This window comes from Solea senegalensis, linkage group LG2 (assembly GCF_019176455.1).
Source record: "Solea senegalensis isolate Sse05_10M linkage group LG2, IFAPA_SoseM_1, whole genome shotgun sequence".
Taxonomy (NCBI): domain Eukaryota; kingdom Metazoa; phylum Chordata; class Actinopteri; order Pleuronectiformes; family Soleidae; genus Solea; species Solea senegalensis.
In genome coordinates, this window is record NC_058022.1 from 28,996,213 (window position 1) to 29,006,372 (window position 10,160).

The window sequence follows — 10,160 nt, forward strand, 5'->3', positions numbered from 1 at the left end:
TTGTTTCCCCCCCACCCACAAAAGTTTGTGTCCTCAAACGGAAAATGTATACACCAGTGTTTTAACAGCCAAGTGTTTTGTTTTTTTAAAGCCTCCAAATGTTGGTTGGTTTCCTGCCAAAGTGTCTGATAGTGTCAACAAACCTATCAGCCACAGATAAAAACTACAGAATAATGATAAGATGTGCCAGCATTTGGTTGGTGGTTTCATCCCGTGACTTTTGGTACATGATAGTGATCTTTATCTTTACAGCTTGACTTTAAACTGCGTGTGAACAACCAGCCCAAACTGACAAATACCATTCAGGGATTCAGTACTATGCTTTTCTAAGTTCTAGCGAGTTATATGCAACCAGTGCCGCAAACTACCCTACACTTCTGTAGGATCAGCTGCAGGAGTGACTTTCAATATACACACACATACAAATAACTTGTAGCATTTTAATTTTAATTTTAATTTTAATTTTTTTTTTTATCCGTGACCTTGCATATTGATATGTTGTATTTATTTTTTTTGATTTACAGGCCTGAGGTTGTGGGGATCAGAGCTCAGGTGCAACTCAGAATAATGTTGCAAGAGTTGGCACGTTTTATGGTTGCTGTCGTTGGGGGGGGTTGGGTTGGGGTGGGTTTTTGGTTGTAATTCAGGAAAAAAAAACAAAAAAACTTTCATTGATTTTAAAAAGATATAAACTGTAACATGCTTCTTTCTATTCAGCCTATATGGACAGACGACGACCGAGAATGAATGTTCTTCAGACTCCTGGATTCCAGTATTGTGTGTATTTTGATGGATTGAGCCCCGCCCTGTGTAACTATAGAGGGCTTTGCGTTTTGGCTGGTTTTGTGATTGTGCCCCCGCCATAGAAACCAGTAAAGCCGACGCACACGGAGATCCATTCATATACCTCTTACTTGTACAGTTGCCTGCTTGTGACAGATTAGCTTCATTAGTTTCACCGGTTCCCCTCAGGACGTAAACTCCTTCACAAACCTGCTCCGTATCAACTCCGCATCAAAACTGACCTTTGTCATTTAAGGGCGTATGAATGGGTTTCTCAGCGTGATAGGGCTTTATGTGTTCTCTATCTCGACCTCCTCCAGCCCAGCACCTCACATTGCTGTGCATATAAACTACCAGTGAAATGTTTGTGTCTTGTTGCCCCCACTATTTTAAGCAGTCTAGGATCTGTACAGACATGAGAACATAAATACCTGTATCAACTATATACTCTGAGCTGAATCTTTATATAAGTGCGTGTTGAACTTCAGTGTTTCCTCTACATTCATGTATGCTTTTCTTGTGTTTTTGACTCGGCAGCAGGATCCGGCCTAGCTGCATGACCGTTTTCCGATACTATGGGGGGAAAAAATTAAGTGGAGCTTTGTTTAAGCTGAAAGCTAGAGGCTCATTGGTTTTGGAAAGAAAGAAAGCACTTAAGAAAAAAATGTCCTTGAATGACAAGTGTTTAGCCCACGGTGTTCCACAAGGAACTTGTTGGGGCCCTCTGATGGTTGCATTTTGAAGAACCCCTAAAGCTCTTTAAGAGCAATTGCAATACTCCGTATGTGATAATACAATTGTCCACTACAGGTATTTCATTCCATCATCTCCTGCTTTCTTCCACTGTTGGTTAGAATTTTAGAGGAAACATTGAACTCCAGTGACCTCACCACCAAGACTGTCTTGGCAGCAAGATGGATCTGGTTGCCAGGCCTGAAGTTTCTACAAAAAGCAAACAAACAAAAAATAATAATAAAAACAAAACAAAAAAAAAAAACACTGAAGCATTTTGACCCCATATTTCTCGAGGCTTTCAAGTTGCATTGCTGATCCAGGATCTGACAAGGCAACCACTACTGGTAATGGTGTTCAAAGGGTTTCTGGTTTTCCTGGCAAGACAACTGTTTTAAAAAGTCTCTAAAAAATTATGAAAATGTATTGTTTCTTCACTCCTCATACATTGTGACACTATGTTTAATGTTACTGACACAAATGTGAAAATGGGACAACTGGAAAACAAAAAAAAAGAAGAAAACAAAATCAAAAATGTACTGGGTGTTCTTGGGCGAGAGTCTCTACCAGCTCCAGGGTTTTCACCCTGACCACTGACTTTTTGAGCTCCCAGTGACGAGAGAGAAAAGAGAAATCCCTTTGAAAAACATTAAAGAATAGGAAAACCTTCAGAAACCCTGGACACGTTATCACAGAGGAGACAAACCTGATCCTTGATCAGCACTGTGACTCCTGGCTAATGTTAGCCAGCCATTGTTTTTATCAGCTGAAGAGATCCACGTGATGTAAATAAATGTGTTTTTAGATTGTGAATGCTGTTGTTTTCTTTATTTCCCGCTGATTTAATCACATCGTCTGACTCGCATCGTGTCCCCTTAAGTTAATTTTGACAGTTTAGTTGGAATAATCCTGTAAGATACTGCAAGTTGGCATTGATTTAGGGGGAAACTGGGATTTTTCAACACAATTCAGCATTTAATGCTTATGTATGTACATTGTATGGTTACAAAAATACATATTTTGCTTGCACATAAATATTCCAGGTTTCAGTAGCAGTTGATTTTGATTAATATACTAAAGTTAAACTGGAATATGTTTAATAACCTTTAAATCAAAACCTGTTCAGGGCTGATTGTTGTGTACATGTTGAGCAGAAGTCATTTTTCAGAGTGGAGGAGAAAAATAACTTAATAACTGTTGTCGTTTTTAAGGACCATCCATCCCCTGTGCTGTGATTGTGAATGATGGCGTAATTTGTCTCAGTTCTCCTGGACCAGGTGAGTATTGATGACTTCAAAAATCCACCACTAGATGGCAGCATTCAGTCGATGAAGTAAGACTCCAGCCTGTTGGACTGTAATTGTGTATTTAATAACATCCAAACCTAAGTAAAACGTGTGTATTTATGTATAAACTTTTTATAATGTATATTCTTGAATAATATCTCGATTTTATTAAAGGTTGAAAGCAGCCATTTGCTTTTTCAAATATAGATCTGTTTGGGTGAATGAAATGAAAGACACATTTAAATTCCAATGATACAAATTTAATTTATCACGTGATAATTGATTATTTACAGTGACTGTCACAGCTTTCATGTAATGACATGAAACATATGCACTAATGGTGTAGAGAAGACTGAACAGCAGCTATATTTTCCCCTGGTTTAAGTCCTCACTTTAGACTTTAAGGTATAAATTCCCACATTCTTAAGTCCAGATGTACAAGGAGTCTTAGCCGAATGCTGACATGGCCCACTGCTTCACGTCAGTGGGGCACAGTGGATATTTCTGCAGAGCCTCCATTATCTGACTGTGGTCCAACATGAGTCTCATCAGCTGATATTCCTTCTGTGTTTTGGCGGCGGAGCCGTCGACCGGCCGGATCAACTCAAGCTGCTGCAGATGCTCGAAGGCCTGAGGACGACAGTGAAAGGATCCATCGGTATCGACTGTTTGGCTGAGACACACCGGAAACAGTATGTGAAGTATTATTAAACTCAAAAAAACAGACCTTCATGATGACAGGCTGTTCGAAGTTGTACATGGAGTTCGACTTCCTCTGTAGGAACTTCTTAAACTCTGGACAGGAAGTACAACACCGGGGAAAAAAGTCAAATAACTCTGCACTTAATGGTACGTTCCATAAGTCACATCCAAGTTGACCACCTTCCACTTGAGAAATTGGAAATACAGTAAGCATGGGCACTGATTTAATATGAAACAAATAAGTGCAATTAACATGGACAGCAGTGTAGTGTTTTAGAGGTTACTTTCCAAATTGGAAAACAATATAAAAGTTTCCTATTCCAAAAATATACTTTCGTACCATTGTGAACCATTTGGAGGTTGAACGGCTCTCCTTCGTAGACATCATTGAGGTGTTTCATGGCGATGATCAGGCAGAGTTCCAAGATGGATAGACCTATAAAAGATAAAAACAATTTACATCTATATGTATCTATTTATTTGTTTTGCAGTGTAGAAAAAACACAAGTGATCTTTTCATTTTTACCGTGGAGCATATTTGCCTTGGCGTCTACAAAACACAGCCTGCTGGCCTCCAGGAGGTCGGCTGGTTTAATGACAGGTTTGGCCACAGTGACGCGACTCAGACACAACATCTGGAAGAAAAATAAAAGAAATACAAAGAAAAGACGTCAACACACATGCAGTGATCAGCATATGGCAGGTCATATTGATATTGTGAATGTTTCTGTCACCAGCAGGATGTGCAGTGAGCGGAAGTCTTTGCTGGAGTTGAAGTGTCTGCGTAAAGCCTCCTCAGCTGATTTATCTTCACACAAAGTCTGTAAAAAGAAGACAGACAGTTATTTGTATGATATTATTTGATTTTGTTGGGTTTTTTTTTTAAATCAAGATCAGCCTTACCTTGATGCTGTCATTCCAGTCCTGAGCAAACTTAACGTCTGGGAAATCCTGCGGCAGGCTGAGCTGGCTTTGAACCCGCTGCAGGTACTGAGTGAACGTCAGGCTGCTCAGCAGGTGGATCTGACGGTGGGAAAAGCGCGACTTCACTCGCTTCTCCAGCAGCTCCAGAACATCCTGCGAGCAAAACGAAACATCAGATTAAGTTCTTTAGGATTGTGGAGATTTATTTCTTGGGTGGGTGGAGAATTAAAGCGGATTCTGAGGCCCACCAGTCTGCAGGTGATGCCCACAACGGCGATGGGCGCCTGGGCAGACTGGGAGACGTCTAACAGGTTGTAGAGCAGAGTCTGGTTCTTATGGTGGGCAAAGAGGTCAAACTCATCCAGGATGAACAGCACTGGGCGGCTGCTGCTGCGATCACCTACACAAACCCCCCCCAAAAAAGAAAAAGCATTAAACCAAACCTTTATAAAAACAAGCTCTCTGATATTTCAGCTTCTTAAACATGAGTATTTTCTGGCTTCTTTGCTCTTTATAACAAACATACGGATGTTTGCCAGTAAATGTAGTTAAAAACAATGCAGAATGAGTCAAATTCTAACCTTTCTTTAATGCCTCCAACAGGAAAGCCAAATTTTCTGCAAAACTTCCCTGAAATGAAGGGGAGACGCTTTTCATTTTGTGTCAAATTTATTGAAACATTAATGTCTTCAAGATTCTCCTTACTTACAAACACTTTGTCACCGACAACATTTTCCAGATGGAGCTGCCGTGTTATTTCTTTCAGCGCTATTCTGTCGTCAGTCTGCAGGAGACCTGCAGTGAAGAGATATCATTTTAGTCAAATTAATATGTTCTTACATTCTGAATACATTGAACAAGGAATGGTTAAGGAACCGGAGCGTGTACCGTTGAGATGCACCTGTAGCAGACTTTTCTGTGCTTCTTTATCCTCCAGCAGGTCTCTCAACACACACTTAAGCAGCTGCAGTCACAAAGCCACACAGGGATGCCATCAGACGTGACAAACCTCCAGGGATTTTAATACACTTTAATATAATTCATCATCTTTTCAACCATTTCTTGCACAGATGCCAATTTGAAGCCATCTGTGGACGCTCACCATTGTTTTTCCTGCTCCTCTGGGACCGACGATTAGCACAGAGTTACTCTCCCCATGGATAGCTGTTCGCCTCAGCAGCTCCAGAAGGTGTCTGAAATGATACAGTTTTTGACTACATTACCCATCATGCTCCATACAAAGGAGAATTGAGCTCCACCATTGCCTTTCTGTGTAATTTGTTAAAAACGATTAAATCCTCAGTGGTGGAGGTGCAACACCTTCACTGCTTGTGTTGTGACGAAGTCAGACGGGAGCTCCTTCAGCCTCCAAACTGGGACAGTGCTGTCAGCCAGGTAAGACTGAACTGGGTCACTGAAACTCACACTGAGCTCTACCGTGTCTCTTTATCATAAACGACAGTTCTACTACCGTTTTTGTCTCGAAATCCCTCGGTTTTTTCTTTCTTTTTTTCTTCATCTTGCCTCTCATCTACACCGTGTCCCCATTTCCTCAAGTTTGTAGATTCATTTCCAAACTATTCGGGGTTTAACAGGTTTTAACAGTTTGTTATTGAGAGGGCAGCACTGCTTGTATTTGGCTTGTGTAATTATAAAGTGTACGTTTTAGAGTAGTGTAGTTTACATGTATATATATATATATATATATACATATACACTTCACTAATAATGACAAACACATGAAAATTCAGGCTTACTTGTGTTGAGCTTCTGTTCCCTCTGGCTTGTCAGGGAGCCGCTGATTGCAGAGCCGCTCCCTTAACATACTCTGAACCTGTAAGTAAAGGTGTATAAAGACACGGTTCAATTATTATTAGGATAATGTGTTGTCACCCAGCAGCTCTTTAGTTTGAAAATCTGGTTGACACAAACCTGTGTGATGCTTTCTCCTATAGGAAGATGAGCATATTTTGCCTTCCTTTTACTCATGATGCTTCGATTCTAAACAACAAAATTGGAGTTATGTGCCAAATACATGCAGCAACACAGAGGCTACAACTGTTTCGTCTTCGATAATTGACCCTTATTTGGATGATGACACGTGTCCACGGAACTCCGTTACAGTATTCGTCAAAACAAGGTACGATCTCGCTTTTAGTACATGTGTATTAATGCTGAGACACTACTACTATGCTGACACTGTTGATCACAACGTATCATTCAATTCGGCGCAAGGCTACTGCAGGAGGAATTATGTTTCAATACAATGTTCACCATAGTAATTCAGTTTACAATAACATACAAATGCTGCAGTCTTAGCAGATGCTATGTGTGCCGAATTATAAAGCGACAAGCACACATTCAGATTAAGTCACATTTAGTTTCAAAACTGTATCAATGTTTTTTTGCGAGCAAGGATGAACTAATATGTAATATTTTAAGAATTGAGATTGGTTTTACTCGATCTCGCTGTCAACAGGGAGCCGCAGACGCCGCAGGGGCAAAATGCTTTGTATCCGCGAAGTAAAATAGCGTTCGTAGTAACCATAATAACTATATTTAGTCTCACAATGTGTAAGAAATAAACGACACATACCTTTCGCATTCGCGGGAATACGACTTGGCCAGCGATGACTACTTCCTGATTGGGCTCATCTCGGACCCTGATTGGTTGAAGCTCGGCACAAAATAGGAAGTGAGATAGGAAGGATAAAATAAATATTTTCCATTAAAGTTGACGTGTTTTACAAAGTATTTTACAGATAATTAGCACATACAGGATGTAAATAATGTCACTGTACTAAAATTGTGCTACAATAGTTGTACAGTTTTAAAACAAATAGAATTTAGTTATATATCATTACCTATTGTCATTTTAAAATCCAATTCGTTTTTTTTAGCTTTCAATGCCATCTCATAATCTTCGTATGATATATAAAATAAAAAAGAAACTTTTGTCTTTAAAATCAAAATGTATCTTAGTCCCACTACATAGTATATCTTAATTTAACCATCCAATAGGAGAACACTCATTTGCACTTCTAGTTCAATATATAGATTAAATCCTATACTATACATTTTCTTTCATTTTTATATTGATGTAACAAAGTCTAGTTGTGACTCACTAATGTATTCAAAGGTGCAGCCAAAATCAATTGTTTAACGAGAATCTCAGTGTCATTCTGGTGAAGTTTAGAGTTGTGATGCACAGCACCTAAAATGTATTCCTGTAATGGTGGTACTTATGTGTAACTATAAATTAAATTAATTGAAATGCTGTATGCATGCTCTGATTTTGATTTTTTTTTTTATGTAGGAGGTAATGGTTCATCTGAATGGCTCATTCACAGTGATTATGAAGCAACATAAACGCATCCTGCGGCTTGTGGTTGACTGATGAAAAAAGCACAATAAAGCAGCAGATATCTCACAAATCGTCTCGCCATCTCTGCTCAAGCTCAGCCTGTCACATTACTCTGAAATACGACTCTCTGCTCACACATTCAGATCTGAGTTTGCCCTTAAAAATACATGAAGCGGCCACTTTTGCAGCAGCCATACACTGAATTAATTGTGTGTCTTCTCATGTTTGACCTTCGCAAAAAAAAAGAATCACACATTTGCACAGTGAGTTGCATCTCCATTTCTTTTCTTTGGTTTTTGAGCATTGGGGGATTATAGTCTTGTACACCTGATTGGTTTATATCTAAGATTTACATATACTTAAATAGTAATTAACAGTATGACCAGGATACAACTCTTAGTTGCTTCAGAGCACCTTACCACATTTAATGTTGGTTTTAATTTGGTTTATTTGCCTCCAATAATATTATGGTCAATGACTAGTTTTTACTGGAATGGAATAATAATAACTGGCCATGTATTATTCCATGTTGGATAGATACTAATACAACTCGAGGTGTTACAACCGGTAATGAAACCTTCCAGTTAATTTAATTAACATAATTTGTCGCTAATAGTTTTAACATTTATTAACACAATACACCTCATTAAATGTGACATAGTACCTCCAAGCTATTAGCAATGAATCTCTTTATCTCCTGTTAACTGCACAATTATTAATCCTTTTTTTATGTTGAGGTTCTAATCTCTGAATATGACAATGTATTTACTTCGAGTATTACATGAGGTGATATTAGTACTAATAGTGAGGCTAATGTGTAATGCCTTACAAGTTACTGATTTCCAAACTGCCAATATTTCAAATTTCAATTTGTTGCTCCACTGATTTTCATTCACGAAATGTATAATCTCAGTTTGTGAAACTGTCAATTATAACGCCAAAGTAAATTCTATTTTCAGTTCACCCTTATTTTGGCAGACCCATAACTAGATATAGATTACACTTTTCCATTAAGTTGAAAATTGTGTTTGAGATAATCATGCCAATTTTGGTTGAAAAGGTTATTAAACTGATGGATTTCATGGAATCACAAGTACTTGAATAAACCTTGTCAACCAAAGTAGCATTATATCCTTAAAGATTCAATTTAAAGATGTTTTTATACAGCCAATGTCATAACCACTCAGTTTTATTATATTGGTTCAGACATGTTTTATAACTGCCACTTTGAGTTATTTCATTGGTTGAAACAAACCAATTAAAGGCTGCTTTTATTTGCAATTCCCTTTGTGCATCATGTGTGAATTGTCCTTTTGCCCACTGTGAGTTTTTGCAAGCAAAGATGCAAGGGCAACCATGTTTTCTGCCTTGAAGTACTTTTTTTTACTGTGAAAACATTGCATAAAGAAAGATTTAATTCAACGTTTTCATCTATTAGACATAACTATACATTATTATAATAGAGTAGAGTAAAAAAATGGGCTGGGCTGTAGCTGAAAACGAAGTAAACAAGGAGACCAATTAAGAATGTTTATTATAAAATGGCCCAGCATAAATTAAAGAAAGTAAGCTGAGGCCACTCAGCTTACTACACAGTTTGTCCAGGGATGCTACCAAAACTCACCATAGCTGAATAGTGTAAGTCAAGTGTCCCAGTGCCCTTTCATGCACATGCAAAGTGTGGGGACCTCGTCCAGCGTGTCTAGGCTCCCAGCAAGGAAACTCTCAACAAAACTGTAAAAGCACATGGCAGGCAAACACTCAAGCAAGACAAGATACAGGAACAGGGCTAGAAATGGAGGTCAAGTGTTAAATACAAATAAATGTGACATTCTGCCAAAATGGCTAAAACTACACCTGCACATCCCCATCAGCTACTGGCCAGGAAGGAGCAAGACAGACTAAAATCCCCAAATCTGCATGTTTTGGACCCCCCCCCACACACAGGGGAGAAAATGCAAACTCCAGGCAGAAAGGCCCTTGTTCCAACCGGGTCACAAACCTGGGTCTTCTTGCTTTAAAGGCAAGAATGATAACCACTACATTAGTGGGTCTCCAAATTTTCACAGTCCTGTAGCCCATCAGAAAATTGACCTCCAGCCATATACCCCCAACTTCCTTGCACTTAAAAAAGCCAACACATACAGTGCATATGTTTTGGCACTGTGAGTGAGCACCGACTGTATACATGCCAGTTTCAAGAATTAATCAGACTGTTGTATGTAAATGTTATTATTTTTAATACCTTCATAATAATACCAAATCATGTAGGTTCTTACACCATCTCTGCAAAGATACAGTTTTCTCTCATTCATTTACTTTTATTTAATAATGTTTATACTCCTAACTTTAGCTGTGCATTGTTGATG

General features: G+C 38.7%; 1 protein-coding gene across 2 annotated transcripts; it reads right to left on the reverse strand.

The window, feature by feature from the left end:
- Nucleotides 1-3,045: 3,045 nt before the first annotated feature.
- Nucleotides 3,046-7,264, reverse strand: orc4 (origin recognition complex, subunit 4). 2 transcript variants are annotated; one of them, XM_044049600.1, is made up of 14 exons: nt 7,024-7,264; nt 6,360-6,428; nt 6,185-6,261; nt 5,530-5,620; nt 5,316-5,391; nt 5,137-5,222; nt 5,009-5,057; nt 4,676-4,827; nt 4,407-4,580; nt 4,238-4,324; nt 4,030-4,138; nt 3,844-3,939; nt 3,529-3,596; nt 3,046-3,431 (listed from the first exon to the last, which is right to left on the reverse strand). In XM_044049600.1, exons 1-14 carry the CDS (start codon nt 7,030-7,032, stop codon nt 3,249-3,251), a joined length of 1,326 nt encoding a protein of 441 aa, XP_043905535.1. In that variant the 5' UTR covers nt 7,033-7,264; the 3' UTR covers nt 3,046-3,248. The 2 variants fall into 2 exon arrangements, with proteins under 2 accessions (XP_043905535.1, XP_043905543.1); XM_044049608.1 differs by lacking the exon at nt 7,024-7,264 and adding an exon at nt 6,888-6,966.
- Nucleotides 7,265-10,160: the final 2,896 nt, after the last annotated feature.